The sequence below is a fragment of the Syngnathus typhle genome, linkage group LG9, assembly GCF_033458585.1.
Source record: "Syngnathus typhle isolate RoL2023-S1 ecotype Sweden linkage group LG9, RoL_Styp_1.0, whole genome shotgun sequence".
NCBI classification, from domain to species: Eukaryota; Metazoa; Chordata; class Actinopteri; order Syngnathiformes; family Syngnathidae; genus Syngnathus; species Syngnathus typhle.
This window is the reverse complement of record NC_083746.1, coordinates 7,669,909-7,684,965: the sequence shown is the minus strand read 5'-3', so window position 1 is coordinate 7,684,965 and position 15,057 is coordinate 7,669,909. Positions and strand designations below refer to the sequence as shown.

Below are 15,057 nucleotides of genomic sequence, written 5' to 3'. Positions count from 1 at the left end.
GCGTATTTTACGTAGTGACGACAATTTGGCCTGCAATTGGCTGGCAGCTGAAAAAATGATGGACAAAAACGAACGAAGCATGAATAAAACAAGACACAAATTCGTCGTACTCATCGTATTGTCATGCAACAAGTTTATCTTTTTATTTGTGTGTTTACATCCTTAAGTTATACTTCATACAACATGTAATGTTCCAACCCGACCATCACAAAAAACAATACGTTACTTTTAATCATTTTGATATTTATCACAGATGTAATATTCAAATCTTCAAAAACCTCAGTATAAAAAAAAACTATTTGTGACATTTTCATATGAACTGTTAAATATATGAATTACAATAAATTAAACAAACATTCAACAAAAAGACAGTATTGAAAATGTAATGTATACATACTGTATGAGACCGTTCAAGATAACAGACAGCCTGCATAATGAATGTTTAAAATTAACACTGAGATGAAATGTCATGCAACAAGAAAAACTAACAGACTGATTGAGTTGAATCTAAATACAAGACACTTCCAAATGGGTAAGAGTGATTCTAAATACAAAATCTTTCCATTTAGTCGGGAGAGGGAAAAACTCATGTAACAGTGCTAGAGAATGGAAAAAGGAAATAGAGTAATGGTAATCTTGAGAAGAGTGTCAGATTTTTCACACACACATTAAAAATGTGAGTCAGAGACCCCCAGCTTTGTTTAAATCCTTTTCTTCTCAGCAGGCATTATGACATTGTAAACACTCAGAAGTAGTAGGGCGCAAAATTTTGCAGTGGGATGACGCTTGGGCAAAGGAATTAACTATTGGATTTTGGTGATGATGTAAACATCTTCATAGATCCAAAATAACCACAATAATGAGGACAAGTGTTCTAGACAAGTGCAACAAATCTAGTTTTTGCTGTTCATCAAGTTATCAAAGGTAGTGAGCTGTCTTCTGCATTGCACTTATTTACGTGTATCAGCAATCCAGTACGTGAATGGGTTTCACACCGATGATGTCTGGGCGAGTTCTCTCGGTGCTTTGCTCTGCAAGGTGCTGGATACGGTATCGGAGTCCAGCAGCTCTATGATGCTGTAAGGGGAGCAGTCCTCCAGACCCATTTTGCCACAGGCCCAGCCGCAGAAACCCTTCTCCAGGTCTCTCACGGCATGCCACCACCTGCTGAAGGCCCAGGACACCTGAACCACGGCGGAGTATAGCGCCAGGGAGAGCGCCACGGGCATGATGAGCACGGGATAGAAGATGATGAGGAAGGGGCAGACGGTGATCTTGTGCCAGAACGTTCGCTCCTCGTTGTACACCAGGAAGACGTTGTACCAGGTCAGGGTGCCGTAGTAGAAGGACGTGATGAAGGAAAGAAGGAAGACCACAGGGGCGCAGGAGATGCTCCACAGGACAACGTGAGGCCCCCGACACACACCCAGACGGCAGGCTCGCTTGGAGTCCTCCCCGGCCTCGCACTCTGCGTCAAGCCGTTCCCTAGACTTGGCCAACTCGCGGAGTTCTTTCTCCGTCATGGTTACGTGGATGTCTACCACCTGGCCTTTCTTTTTGCCTCGCATGATGGTGCCCGTTAGAGTTACATAGCGGCTGTCTGGTGGAAGGCTCCAGCCTCCGTCTGTAGACGGAAGAATTCAATAACATCAGGAGTTGTCAAACATTTTATACTAAGTGGCAACAGGATACTAAGTCACCTTCATTTGTGGGTGTACAGAGGAACTTGGCTCCCTCCTCCACGCTCCTCTCCGCTCCCTCTTCTTCCCCTCCTTGGTCACCGGTGGACCCTTGCTCCACATCGGAGCGATAGACGATGATGGACTCAGGACGCTGCTCGCGCTTTCTCCTCCTCTTCCTCCTCAAGGAAGGCCCTGCGTCGCTGTCGTCGACATGGTTTGCAGACGATTCGGACCTGAGGGAGTGGATTTGGGGACTGCCCTCTCCTTCGGTCTGGGACTCCTCCACATGGGCCATCCTATCAACTGGCCTATCGTCAACCCTGTGAAGACTATTCTGAATGAAAACTATTGTCCACTCATTGTGTCTAGGGGAGGAAGATGACAATCAGGGAGTGGGATTTAAAAAAACAAACAAAAACAAAAAACGTTATTCTAGTTCAAGTCCCAAAATGAATCACGTGCCTAAAATGCTGACCTACATTCTGTGTGCTTTCATGTTTGTGCTGCTGTTAGCTTAAAAAACACGCGAAATGCAAATACTGTGCACAGTATGTAATGTATAGCATGAACATACATTATCAAACATATGAGCGTATACAGAATCAAACAACGTCTGATTGATTTGATGGAAATGTTTGTGTATATGCAAGTTTATGTATCAAAACGCAAGATGAGTAGTTCCGCTAGAGACACATTTTTGTTGAGCTACACTGTTCCTGGGAATATTTTAAACTGAAATGAGGGAAGTAAAGAGACAATGTTAACCATTCTCCTCCCATTTAAATCCCACCCATGTCCGCTCTTTTGTCTTCCGACAGCCGGCAAACGACGCGTCCCTTTCATACGAAGTACAACCGACCTTACCTTAACGGAGAGGCATCAGCATTGAGTAAAATTTTAATATTTTAAAAGATAAAACAAGATATTTGTGTTGCACTTTGCGGCAGCGACACATACCATCCGTACAGATGGGTTACGCAAAAATGACTCCCACTCCAAAACAGCGTTATGCCAAAGAGACGCTTTACGTAAAGTTATTACGTGAATTCCCCTAGTGGCCGGCTTTACAGATGCGTTACGTAAAAGGTTTTCAGGATAGCACCATAACCCCGCCTTCGTTGTGACAACGACAAATCCTTAAATTGGAAAAGGTGTTGAATTATAACGATAAATAAATACAATAACATATTTATGGCAGGGAGATGTTAAATGAATTCAGGTATTTAATTTCCAGTTGGTTTGTTAATGTTTTGTAAATATTCTAGCTAAGCCTTAGTGCCACAAAATGATGTAAATAAATTGAAGCTAGAAGTTAGGCTAATTAGCTAATGCAAAGCTAAAGTTACTGAATTGTAATTATAATGGCTAATCAAAGAACGTCCAGTGCCATTGATAGCCTCATCTGCCAAATTGGTAAGTTATTTTATTGTATTCTGGGAAAAGAAATTATACAATAAAAAATAATGTACTGTAATTTCAGATTTCTAATGCTATACTAATTTAAAAAGCCATACACGACTGTCTGTTTTTTTTGTACAGCCAATGAAGTTCGTGTGCTTTCTCAGGAGAAGAATGTCCTTGATCGAGAGGTTGAAGGTCATTAATGATTCATGTTAACTTTTCAAAATTGTAACTCAGCCATTTTGAAATCAACCAAAAGGCGCCCATTTGATTTCTTATCCTGTTTCATTATGTTTGGCTTGTGTGCCCACAGTTCTTAAAGCAAACATTGCAGAAAGGAGGGATTATATTGAAACAACTCGCACACATATCAAGAAACTGGAAGAGGATGCTGATGTGAAACACAACACTTTGAAACACAACAAGACAATTGGAAAAGGGTATTAACAAATTTTATTAGGGCTAAGCAATTAATTAAGCCATCAAGCCGTTCATTTTCTGTAGTGCTTATACGGTCATTAAACTTTACACAGGAGGTTTAACCCAAGATTTCTTCGCTGTGAGGTGGATGTTCTCACCATTCACTGCCTTGTCACTGATTAATCGATTTTATCCGTTAAGTTGAGTTAATTTGTCAGCCAACAGATAATGTGGTTGCACAAGTTACTTTGATTAGCCACAAAAAAGTTTAAATGGGAAATGAGATTAAAATTGTAAATGGGATTTTAAATCACAAAATATTTTTATTTCATGGCCGTATTGCCTAGCCCTAATTAGTTTTTAATGGTTTCTGTGATATATATATAATATGTATCTGTTTTCTTTCCCTCCTAGCCTGAATGTGACTCAGTGCTTGCTCCAACAGTATGAGCGAACTGTGAGAGCAGAATTGGAGAGCGCTAAAGACAGTTATGTCAATGAAAAGTGGGTCCGCCAATTGTTGGTTTAGCACATTATATTTGGAGTTTATTTTGTCTATTTTCCCCTTTTCATTTCTGATCAATCAAGGGCAGTCTTCAAAGAAAAGATTACAAAATGCAGGAAGCAGTTTCAGGATCATCAGAAATCATTTAGACAAAGGTTTCAGGCACAAGATGACACAAAGAGTCCAATTGTGGTCTCTCAAGACGACGTGCCAGTCAAACCCAAAGAAGGGGGCGGAGCCTATGTCAATGGTAATTACTGTGCTAAAGCGTAGCCGAATGAGTATAACGACGGTTATAATGTGAATGTTTAAGAATATGACTTTAATCTATCAAAATGACAACTTTTGCATGGTTTTCTTTTCAAATTTGAAGCACTGCAGGTGTATTTAAACATCTTAATGATTGATTTTGCAGATTCTGGTGTTCCTCGTTCCTTCTCAGAGAAAGGACCAGATAGGTATTTTCACTGTGTACTTACACAGAAAATAGAATAGTTAGTTAAAGTGGATATAAAAAGTCCCCCCCCCTCCCCTCTAGTGACCCTCACCTCCAGCCCACCACAGAAGCAGACATGGAAATGGAAGGTTCACCTGTGAAGGATTCCATGGTTGTCATCACCGCTGTGAGTGTCAGTGAGACCAAGGTGAGAATGCGGCACGTTGCATGTGAAGCTATCCTCGGGTAACGACTGTCTTGCGATGGCCCATTTCTTAGTACGACAAACAGAGACATCTGACCGGTCCAGAAAACTCTGAGAACACTGAGGAAATGGACGCACAAAGCCAGGCTTGGGAATCGTCTTCCAGTGGTGCTGATGAAATTAGAGGCAGTGAGCAACATGTGAGGGCAAAAGGTAAGCACACGGCTTTCAAATGCTCCAGGTTCGCATCCGCAGTCCAACCTGCTTGATCTCTTTAGCTCATCAGGGACCAGATAAGATGCTCAGAGAGGAAGAGGACGACCAGGAGGTCAAAGCATTACGCCAAGTAATAAGAACAGAATCCTTGTGCAAGTGACGTACCGTGCATAAATCTTGGGCCACTATTGTTTGCCCAATGCTTCTTTTGACCATATCTCAGCAAAAGGAAGTATTTGTATTTTTTTTAGACATTCATTAGTAATCACATTAAATCTTGTACTGAATTGAAAAAAGAGCTAATTTTCAAATAAGTGCTGTTTTAATTGTCTCAAAATAGAATGAAAAAACGAAAATAAAATAATTTTAAAATAATCACCAAGGGTATAAACTAGTAATAGTAATAAATGATTGCAATACTTACTGTTTTATCTAATTGAAAAAAAATAACCATATATTATCCAGAAATAATTTTTATACATTATTGATGATTATAATCGCTTTTGGGGAATCTTTGATAAATAACTGTGTTGTTGTTGACAAAGCTGTCAGTTGTGCCTGAGGAAGAGGAGGCAGCACAGGCACAAATGGAGGAGGGAGGCCCAGCACAGGAAGAGGAGCAGGCACCACAGGAACATGGTGCCCCTTTGCCACAGCACTGTCAACAAACACAAGCTCAGTCCTTCACTGCGCCTGGAACGCCAACATTCAACTTTAAGTCAGTTTTAAATGTCAAATCTTTGTAAAAACCTCAAGCTAAAATCATGAGTGTGTGTGTTCATTCCAGCTTTAGCCCAATACGCTCCCCAGTTGCGGGACCATCTGGTAGCAAATCTCCAGCCTTCATGTTCTCGCTCAGCTCTGCTCCCAGCACCCTAGGCTACTCCGGTTTCGGCTTCGATGGGGTCTCCTCCCATGATGAGGTAACTACAAAGAAAGTACCCCGTTACCGCAACAAACAAATGGTCGGTGACTGATGCCGAACCAAATACTTAGCACCTCATTTCTTTGCAGGATCTATCGTTCGTATTCAGCAGCTCCGAGGTATGTCTCCTAATGAGTTTGTCTTATCATCCTGCAATTCACCCACCCACTCAAAGAAAATCACCAAACTCTGCACTCTGCTTTCAGAAAAACCAGAAGACTAAATCAGACGGTAAGCATCTCATATCTCAAACACACATAATCTGCTTTTTGATTTGATCTCCTGCTGAATTGGTTTGAGTTCACTTCTCTGTAAGTGAGCAAACCGAAAGAGTCAATTCATCAACTCCCTCCCAACTGTACATGTTGACACATGCAATCCTGCAGGCCTGGATTTCCTGTTCAATCAGCCGGAACAAAGCGACGACTTCCAGTTCACCTTCCCCTCAGAGAGCTCAGCGGATAACAAGGAAAACAGCAGTAGCGACTTTCCCTTTTCATTTAACTTCTGAGAGATATTCACGTTTTGCATTTGCTTCTCGGTACAAAGTTGAGAAACATGTTCCAAGAATGTTTATCTTAAATGACCAAATTTGTGTTCTATGGTGTGGCTTTTGTTTGCATGTTTTAAAGCCTTGAGAAAAATTCTCTGCTAATTGATTACTTGAGTCTCATAATATTACATTTCAGATTTATGAGATGATTTATTTGTTTGTTTATTCAGAGTTATGGTTTGATTTTGTTTTTTAAAGCATGTCTTCAAACTCTTGTAATCTTATTTAAAATGTAGTAACAGTCTCATAACTACTGTTATTCTCATAGCTTAACATTTTTTCTGTTACATTACAAATTAGTTTAAACTAGTTTATTCACATGAATGGTTTGTAATAATTCTACAACTACTTTACTACTTTTTGTAATGAAGTAGTAACTTTTATTGTTGTAACATTTCATATTCATTCTCATAAATAAATAAATAAATAGTCTGCAGTGATGCTTTTGCTCCCCTTCAGCGTTATTAACGTAATTACTCACAAATGGTCACGGTTCACTCTTACAGTGTATTTATTCAAGTCCAGAACATTTGAGTGTACGAAAAGACAAAGCAACAACATGCATAGGACTATCTATTATCTTTTGGTTCCATGATTAAATCAGTAGTAATATAATGTAACGCCACTCTTGGCAAGGTAAAGCTTTGCCTGCACTTTGGAATAAAGAACATGGTGAAACTTCGACATCCAACCATCCATTTTCTAGCGCTTGTCGTCACTAGGATGGCTGGTGAGCCAAAGCCTATGCCAGGACATTCAAATTCTGTCTTTAGGCGTTTACTAAGAAGGAAAAGCGGCATAGAAAATTGCTGGATTTTTTACAGGCAGTAAAGTTGTTTTTACACTTGCATGACTCTGTGATGCCTTAAATTGCTACAGTTCATAAATGACATACATCTCTTTTTTAAAATCACGTCACTCTTTAGTTAGTTCCACAGTCCACTATTGTGATTGAACAAAAGTTATTCGGTAAATTGTTTAGTAGATTTCAGAAAATTCCACTGTGTAAACATTTCAAACGTTTGAAAGATTGATTGAAGATATTTAATGGTAATGAAGGCCTTGTTTTTATGTTCATGAATGAATGTCTTTCTTTTAAAAAGGTTTTTAACGAGAATTTGACCCAAGAACAGATTACATATTGATTAATCCGCATCCCTGAAAGAACTGTTTTGTACTGAATGCCTTATGCAATAAATAACAGCAGATAGTATGTCCTCAACCCTTTTAAATGCAGTTGCTAGTCAGCAGGCATGTAGAAATGTCACGGAAAGAGGAGCAGATTATTTTTTTTCTTTTCCTTAAAAAAGGAAAAAAGTGCTGAGTGCAGATGGGGAGCACCTAGAAGACCGAGTCGATGCTGAGAGAGCGCCGCGTCACGTGTTCGATCTCTCCCGGGATGTACTCGCAGAAGCTGGTCTGATACTTGGCCAACATTTTTAGCATGGGCCGCATGTTGATCCACCACTGGACTTTGGGCATGCGATGCCTGCGAAAGAAACACAGTCATGTCAAAAGACTAACGGGCCAAATTTGGATACTATTTTATGGGAACATTTTGGCAACTGAGGTCAAGTTTGAGTGTCATAGCAAATACGTACATACTTTTTCTTCTTGACATTTTGCACTAAAACTTGTAACATCACAACAAGTGCTTTGTGAATATTCTCTGCATACACTGCAAGAAGCATCTCAACTGCCGGGCACTTACTCAAAGTCGGTGGCGTCCTTGAGTGCCGTGACGGGACTGAACGAGACCACCTTTCTCAGGAGGCCCAGCACGCAGGCCGTTTCTGTGGAGTTGCAGAACACGCGACCTGAGGAGGACACACACTGCAGTTATTAAGATCAGATCTGGCAATGGTAAGTAAGATGCTGCTGAAGAAGACATGAAGACCTTCACGACTGCTCAGTAAATTGCAGAAATACTATTTTATAATTGGCCCAGGTCAGTACAGTAGAAGACAAATGTTGGCTGTCACAATCTGGTGCTCGTCATTAACATTTTTCCCTCAATCTTCGTACCTTGTCGGTAATTTTGTGACAGCTGGTCACTTATCCACTGGATGGCTCTCACTCCCAGCTTTGTGCCGTAATTTCTGTCAAAGGGCGACGGTGCCCCTCCCTGGTGAACAAGATACATTTATTCAGTTTTTCTTTTTCAGTTGAATGAAGAACACAGGGTGGAGGACGTACCTGTTGAAGGTGTCCCAACACGTTGACGCGACAGTCGAAAATACCTTTCCCCTCGGCGGAATACAGTTTGTGGAGGAAATCCGTCGTGTAGTGCTCATGGCATTTTTCATTCCTGTTAAGAACGAAAAGGGTTGACTGTTTCATGATCGTTGGAGATACAGTATGAGCAAGATTTGCAGCTAAGAGTGAAAATATAAGCAACTAATAGCCCACGAAAAAAGTTTAGAAATGTTGAAATGACCCCAAATCTTTGTCAACCCCTTATATACTGTACGACATGAACAAGTCAGCCGGTCTGGCAGCCGCCATTGAATCCAGATGAACGAGTCTGACCTCAATACGAGCCCCCGCTGGATGTCCTTCTTCATTTTCTCTGTGAGATGCTCCACGTTAGTCTGTCAAAAGGCAACATAATGGCAAGTCAAATGCGGAAGAAAAACAAGTTGCAGCAAGAATCGGCGGCTGTTACCTTCAGGTCGTGGATGTTAAAGGGGTCCTCGAAGATGTAGGCCGCGTCGGCGCCCACGGAGATGCCGGTACTGGTTGCTAGGTAACCGCAGTAGCCTCCCATTGTTTCCACCACAAAGACCCGCCTCTTTGTCCCTGAAGCAGACTGCTTTATCTTGTCGCAGCCCTAAAGGGGGAGATTAACAAATAGGAGCTGTCAAGAGGAGATAACTCAAAGCTGGTTGTGTGTGTTGCAAGAATCCAAAAGTTTTTAGTGATTTGATCACATGGCAGGAGGAGAAGTAGATTATTTAAAGATTAGAACATTTTATAGTGCTTGGAGACTTAGTCCAAATCAGTTGAAATCTCGGCACATCAAATACGGCCGTGATTTCCTGTTTTGAGGCACTTTTGACGATATGTTTAAAGAGTACTGCACAGTTTACAGAAGCCATTTATTCTCACAAAGAAGTGCAATTTAAAAACTATCACTATAATTCTATAAATAAAAACTTAATTTATTTCTTCGTGTTAATCAAAGTATGTGGTCAGTGTTACCGCCATAGCAGAGTTCACGGCGGTGTCTGCCCCTAAACTGAAGTCCGTTCCGGGGACGTTGTTGCTGATGGTAGCGGGAATCACACACATCGGGATGCACAGATTGTCGTAGTGGGCTCGGGCCTCAAAGAGCTCCAGCACGCCTCTGTAGGCCTGTGGACAAACAGTGGAGCCTGCTGTAAAAGACCAGAGCTGTTCCTAAAATACAATCTATGGTGTCAACCCACACAAAACTTTCCACTAATTTTAGTTGAGTCTGGAAATAATAAAAAATACCTCAAACCCTCCGATGACCAGCAGAGCTGAGATGTTAAACTTGGCGATGTTCTCCACAATCTTCTCCATGTGTTTGCTCGGAAGGGTTCTGGACAAGCATAGGAAAGTGTGTCATTTTTGTTGTTGTTATTCATCATCAAAATCCACGTCTCACCTTTTGGTACCCAGCAGCGAGCCCCCTTGGCCCGTCCATCCTGCCACATTGTGCCACTCCATCTCAAACACCTGCAGAGCCACAGAGAAGTCACGTTCTTTTTGTTAACCAAGATAGATGGACGGCGGTCAAGGACGTCGAGGCGGAGGGCCTCACATCGCCGTCGGCAAAGCCCTGGAAGCCGTTGTGCACGGCGTACACTTTGTGTCCGTGAGCGATGGCCAACCTCACGGCCGACCTCACGGCCGCATTCATGCCCGCTGCTGGGGCTCCCACATTCAGGATGGCCAGGGAGAAGTTGGACTATGGGAGAAGAATTCAAACGTAACACTTGGATGCATGTGCAGCTTTTATTAATCCATTGAGGAGTCCAGAGTGAGGAATAATCAAGGTTCCACAGAAGTCAGAGACTAACCTTCACTTGGGCAGGCTTTTGGTAGGCAAGAAGCTTATAGATGTTCAAGTTGTTCTCAAAACTCCTGCAAGGGCATTTTAGCTCACTTGTAAATGAATTTCAAGTTGACTGGCTCCAACATGATCAAATACAACATCATTGACTCCAACTTGCCCTTGACCCAACAAAAACGTTATCGGAAATGGTCGGATCATATGCAGAGAAACCTTAGCGCTTACCCGCCACGCAGTTTAACAGCCTCATCAAACCTCTTCTCATTCATGGCCTTCTGCACCAACTTGGTCTGCAAGGGAGGGTCGAGGGCGTTGAGTAAAGCAAAAGTAAAGGTGTTACATCAAGACCAGAGGACAACCTCACCATCTCCACACATTCCATGAGAGGAAGACGGACGGCACGATTGCCAGACAGGCCGATGACGCAAGCCGGCGTCTCGGGAGACGCCTCCATCAGGGCGACGACCGCCTCCACGCCTAACTTGCTGCTCTGAAGACATACATCACATTTTACCGCCTATCCGTACACATCTTCCCTTTAAAAGTGACTGTGTCTATTTGACTCACAACTCACCAGTATTCTGTCGAAGGCCGAAGGCGTCCCACCTCGCTGAACATGTCCGAGTACGGTGACTCTGGTGTCGTAGCCCAACCGCCTCACCACCAGCTTCGGAGAGACACATCGACGAAATTATAGTTCCATGTTCGAAAGCTATCATGGAATCTTCTTCACAACACACACAAACTTACGTCTTTCAGATAAGTGGAAGAGATGGGCTTGCCGTGCATGTCGATTGCACCTTCCGCAACAATGATGATGTTGAGTCGGGACCCTTTGATACGACTCTGAAGATACACACATACGCAAATGATATCAGTGACGTGCTAAGATTTCTTTGTTGCAGGCAAAAACTCAATGTTGTCTCAGTCGATGCCACACGGTCAATACAATTCTTACCAATATTTTCATTTATTTGTATTATGACTCTTCCCTACATTGAACACAGTCTGGACCTCTCACCGCTTCGAGACGGTCACACATGAGATCTTCCCAGTTGTCCTTAGGAGGAGCCTCTGGGATAAAAAGCCAATCAGCGCCGGATGCCAACGCCGACACTAGAGCTAGATAGCTGGAGAAAAATAAAAGTCATGAGATGTGACTTTGGCTAAGGGGGGGGGGGCAACAACCCAGAAGTGCTCAAGCTCACCCGCAGTGACGGCCCATGACCTCCAGGACAAATGTGCGTTGGTGGCTGTCAGGAGAATAACAATAAGGACATCCATTGTTTTACAGGACCTTCTACTTAATGATAAAGATGTTGAACTTCAGCCAAGAAAAACAGAGCAGGCAAAAACAAACAAAACTTTGGATAGTAACGTTTTCTTTCTGGTCATTGTAAAATTCACTCTAATACTTCTTCACATGCAGAACATTTACTGGCAGAGTGTCCCAAAAATTCTAATTGCCCATTCTCCTGTAACTTCTTTTCATATCAGTGTCATGAAACACCTTCGACATTCATCACTGAAATTAACTAAGTCAACAAATCTGTACCGTGAGTAAAGGTGTTTCATTCCAATGCATTTTACCTTTGCGCAGTCGTCATAATCGCATCGATGATCTCAATGATGCGGTGCAGAGCGGAATCTGCGCCGATGGTCATGTCAGTTCCACAGAAGTCGTTATCTATGGAGCCCACCAAGCCTACAATGTTGAGATGGCTGTGCTGCTTCGCCAGCGTTTCCGTGATCCTCCCTGAAAGTGGCGCTTGGTCATAAAATCGTTCGTTCCCAATCGACGGTGGGCTCGGGCTCACCGTTTTTGACGAGTTCATCCAGCAGGCCGCTCCACTCGCTGCGAAAGATGTTGGCACCGGTGAGGCTGCCGTCGCCACCGCACACACACAGGTTGGTGATGCCCCGTTGCACTAAGTTGAAGGCGGCCGCCAGCCTGCCTTCGCGGGTCATAAACACCTTGCATCGCGCGCTTCCGATCACAGTTCCGCCCTACAACGATCCGGTTACGGCACAAAGTTAAAGGTTGCAGTGCCCCCGCATTATTGACACAGCCAATAATGAAATACATCTTTTTTTCTTGACACCTGTGAATCATCCAGCCCTATCTGAGATGCAGATTTGTTTTCGCTATAATAGACAAAAACTAAAAATGATCACAAAAAGTGCACGTGAACGAAGAGAGGTGCAGCTGTCAAGCAGGAATTCCAAAAAACAGAAAAAACTGAGCGCAGTGACGGTGACTAACATCGTAACATATCACGGCAATCCCAAAATATCATGCAAATATGCCCCCAGTGCAGTGATTAGCAAATGCTTAGGGGGTGACGCCATGACATCTATGCCATAGCATTTATCTGAAGACTTCAGCCTTTCATTTCTTCCAATGACACAAAAAAGTGTTTTTGCATGACTTTCGTGCCGGCCGGCCAAACAAACAAACTTGCTGCTTTCTTTTAGCAAGTACACGGCTGGCTATGTGAGGACACCTAACAAACATGCAGCAAGCAAGGTCCCTTACCAGATTACACATCCTGTACTAGATAGGCGGGAAGATGGATGTAATGATAAAAGTCCTACCACCAACAAAGAGATAGAGAACACATTTCAGGCAGGGGAGGTGCCCCTATTAACCACTTTAATTGAAAGTGGGGTATACACTTGGATATGTTTGAAAAAATATTTATATATATAATTATTTATATAATTATTTATTATCCTGTGGTGTGAGAGAGTAATTTTTCAACTCCCTGTTCTGGTTGGAAAATGCTCAACATCTAGGATTATAAATCGTTAGATGTGTGGTCAACGCCAATGCGAGCCAAGATATTACTATTTTTTTCTTCTTTTTATTTTCCAGATGTGGTGTGACACAATGCTGCCTCTTGCAGGTCAGCCATGGTACTACGTATAGGGGTGCTAAGTTGGTCATCTCAAGTACATCGCACAGACACGGTAGAGAAAAGTAAGAAAACTTTCATCCATTTTTGTGGGGTCCCTTCCATTTTAAGAATCGGTAAGCAAAAATCGGTGTGCCCCGCCTTTGGTGTACCAACGCAGCCAACACACGACATAATTCAGCCTACCAGCTGGATGATGTTTGTCACACTTTGCCAGTGTGCCAGTTTAATGTGATCGCCCCCCTCCACCAGGCCCTGGTAACCCTACAAGATAACAAGTGACACCACATTATCACAAACTGCATTGAAGCCATGTGTTCAAACTAACGGCCAGACTGATATAATATTGATTTTAATATTCATATTGTGTGTGTTCTTTTGATACCTCATATATCAGATAGACCTTGGCACCAACATAGATGCCCATTCTGGTCACAGCTCGTACAGCAGCGTTCATCCCTGAGCCAAGGTCAAAGCAAAATCTGTTTTTACAATTTCTGAAGAGTTTTAAAATCTATATATTTTTCTACCTATGCTAAATTGCTAATACTGCACAGCAGCAAGCAAAACTCTTTTACTACATTGCAGAAAGTGTGATTAACATATGTACCATTCTTGCCCCCCTCCCATTTGTCTGGTGGTGAGCCATAAAATGTTTAGAATGTAAGAAAGTATAGTCACATAATTATTTTGGCTCAATAAAAAATGAGAAACACTGTTCTGTTATATAGTATAATCAAATTGACGAGTGAAGAAAGCAGCGCGTAATCACACTTGGCGTTGCTTCATCGACCTAGTGAGGAAATCGGTGGAGCATTTTTATGACTTCATAACTTTGTATTGGTCAAAGGTTATTGCTGAGTATGCATTACGGAGATTTGTCAAGAGGCTGATGTCGTTTTGTTGACGTTTTAAAGTGTTTAAATTCTGGGTACATCAACAATTCCCACTTTTATTACCTTCTTGAACGCCCCATAAATAGGTATGCAGTGAGGTTTTTTTTTTTCACTCGTCCTTTTTTGACATTAGTTTTAACGTAACTAAATATCTTGCCAAGTAATGTCAGTGTGACAATACACTTTCAAAACGTATGGGACTGGTAAAAAAAAAAAAAAAAAAAAAAAAAAAAAGGAGAAAGAGACGTGACATTAGTGTTAGCATAAGCTAGCTTCCTGTACCGCCCCATACAATGCAGTTATGCCAATCATAAATGGAACTGAAAAAGACAGCTGTGGCGTGTTTGAGGTCACCTTGTGCGTCCCCGCCGCTAGTGAGCACCGCTAAAGCTCGGCCGGCTCCCGTCATCTTCAACTTTTCCAGATCCATGGATGCCATGTTTTGTGATATTTCCTGACAGTGAACTTGTGGTGCTACCGAGGGAGTGGGCGTTCGTTTTAAACACCCACCGAGTGTTCCCAGAGCGAGTTCGTTTCACCTGATCTCAACCAGCAGCTGGACTCTTTGACTCCACCCGTCTGAAAAGCGACTGGTGTTGTTTTATTCACCCGCACCGCCCGGAGATGCACGCTACGGAGTTGTCCTGCTAGGTTAAACTCAAGCCTCCGCCCCCGAGTGAGGCCCTGGTTTGGAAAAGGACGGAAACGCGTTTAGCACGTACTCCACGCATACATGATGGTAGGCGTGGCTTGACGTTGTTTACCTCTCGAGACTACTACAGTATTTCAGCATAGCGATAAAGCGAAAGTCTAATCATAAATTTATAGACAATAATTTCTGTGCCCTCCTACACGTCTAAAGAC

At 42.5% G+C, this 15,057-nt stretch overlaps 3 protein-coding genes and 1 long non-coding RNA gene across 8 annotated transcripts; 1 reads left to right on the top strand and 3 right to left on the bottom strand.

Moving 5' to 3' along the window:
• Nucleotides 1–116: 116 nt before the first annotated feature.
• Nucleotides 117–2,704, bottom strand: tmem169b (transmembrane protein 169b). 3 transcript variants are annotated; one of them, XM_061286398.1, is made up of 3 exons: nucleotides 2,640–2,704; nucleotides 1,701–2,047; nucleotides 117–1,624 (listed from the first exon to the last, which is right to left on the bottom strand). In XM_061286398.1, the coding sequence occupies exons 2-3, from the start codon at nucleotides 1,975–1,977 to the stop codon at nucleotides 990–992; spliced, it is 912 nt and encodes a 303-aa protein (XP_061142382.1). In that variant the 5' UTR covers nucleotides 1,978–2,047; nucleotides 2,640–2,704; the 3' UTR covers nucleotides 117–989. The 3 variants fall into 3 exon arrangements, with proteins under 3 accessions (XP_061142382.1, XP_061142380.1, XP_061142381.1); XM_061286396.1 differs by having other exon boundaries at nucleotides 2,547–2,688; XM_061286397.1 differs by having other exon boundaries at nucleotides 1,701–2,002; nucleotides 2,547–2,676.
• Nucleotides 2,705–2,785: 81 nt separating this feature from the next.
• On the top strand, nucleotides 2,786–6,315 carry LOC133159428 (uncharacterized). Of its 3 annotated transcripts, XM_061286395.1 has the most exons (14): nucleotides 2,786–3,095; nucleotides 3,222–3,278; nucleotides 3,397–3,523; nucleotides 3,918–4,007; nucleotides 4,092–4,258; nucleotides 4,424–4,466; nucleotides 4,547–4,652; nucleotides 4,724–4,862; nucleotides 4,928–4,995; nucleotides 5,411–5,583; nucleotides 5,653–5,788; nucleotides 5,880–5,909; nucleotides 5,997–6,021; nucleotides 6,177–6,315. In XM_061286395.1, exons 1-14 carry the CDS (start codon nucleotides 3,044–3,046, stop codon nucleotides 6,299–6,301), a joined length of 1,338 nt encoding a protein of 445 aa, XP_061142379.1. In that variant the 5' UTR covers nucleotides 2,786–3,043; the 3' UTR covers nucleotides 6,302–6,315. The 3 variants fall into 3 exon arrangements, with proteins under 3 accessions (XP_061142379.1, XP_061142376.1, XP_061142377.1); XM_061286392.1 differs by having other exon boundaries at nucleotides 5,880–6,021; XM_061286393.1 differs by lacking the exon at nucleotides 6,177–6,315 and having other exon boundaries at nucleotides 5,880–6,068.
• LOC133159430 (uncharacterized) lies at nucleotides 5,169–5,754 on the bottom strand. Its single transcript, XR_009715689.1, has 2 exons — nucleotides 5,616–5,754; nucleotides 5,169–5,523 (listed from the first exon to the last, which is right to left on the bottom strand). It is a non-coding gene; the product is annotated as an uncharacterized LOC133159430 (long non-coding RNA).
• A 521-nt stretch (nucleotides 6,316–6,836) lies between the features above and the next one.
• On the bottom strand, nucleotides 6,837–14,893 carry pfkla (phosphofructokinase, liver a). The gene is made up of 22 exons (XM_061286391.1): nucleotides 14,548–14,893; nucleotides 13,683–13,756; nucleotides 13,484–13,561; nucleotides 12,200–12,389; nucleotides 11,973–12,138; nucleotides 11,591–11,635; nucleotides 11,404–11,512; nucleotides 11,133–11,228; nucleotides 10,957–11,049; nucleotides 10,747–10,872; nucleotides 10,608–10,672; nucleotides 10,390–10,453; nucleotides 10,131–10,277; nucleotides 9,975–10,045; nucleotides 9,821–9,908; nucleotides 9,545–9,697; nucleotides 9,009–9,173; nucleotides 8,873–8,934; nucleotides 8,540–8,651; nucleotides 8,369–8,468; nucleotides 8,055–8,160; nucleotides 6,837–7,832 (listed from the first exon to the last, which is right to left on the bottom strand). Exons 1-22 carry the CDS (start codon nucleotides 14,630–14,632, stop codon nucleotides 7,685–7,687), a joined length of 2,343 nt encoding a protein of 780 aa, XP_061142375.1. The 5' UTR covers nucleotides 14,633–14,893; the 3' UTR covers nucleotides 6,837–7,684.
• Nucleotides 14,894–15,057: the final 164 nt, after the last annotated feature.

What these genes read in the sequence shown, in the direction of transcription:
- tmem169b (XM_061286398.1), bottom strand. Translation starts at nt 1,977, where the DNA reads ATGGCCCATGTGGAGGAGTCCCAGACCGAAGGAGAGGGCAGTCCCCAA. An exon ending in CTGTACACCCACAAATGAAG is followed by an intron (nt 1,625 to 1,700) that starts GTGACTTAGTAT and finishes TTCCGTCTACAG; the next exon opens with ACGGAGGCTGGAGCCTTCCA.
- pfkla (XM_061286391.1), bottom strand. Translation starts at nt 14,632, where the DNA reads ATGGCATCCATGGATCTGGAAAAGTTGAAGATGACGGGAGCCGGCCGA. An exon ending in CGGCCTTCGACAGAATACTG is followed by an intron (nt 10,873 to 10,956) that starts GTGAGTTGTGAG and finishes GTATGTCTTCAG; the next exon opens with AGCAGCAAGTTAGGCGTGGA. An exon ending in TGGTCATCGGAGGGTTTGAG is followed by an intron (nt 9,698 to 9,820) that starts GTATTTTTTATT and finishes GTTTGTCCACAG; the next exon opens with GCCTACAGAGGCGTGCTGGA.
- LOC133159428 (XM_061286392.1), top strand. Translation starts at nt 3,044, where the DNA reads ATGGCTAATCAAAGAACGTCCAGTGCCATTGATAGCCTCATCTGCCAA. An exon ending in CCTTGATCGAGAGGTTGAAG is followed by an intron (nt 3,279 to 3,396) that starts GTCATTAATGAT and finishes GTGTGCCCACAG; the next exon opens with TTCTTAAAGCAAACATTGCA. An exon ending in GGGCGGAGCCTATGTCAATG is followed by an intron (nt 4,259 to 4,423) that starts GTAATTACTGTG and finishes TTGATTTTGCAG; the next exon opens with ATTCTGGTGTTCCTCGTTCC.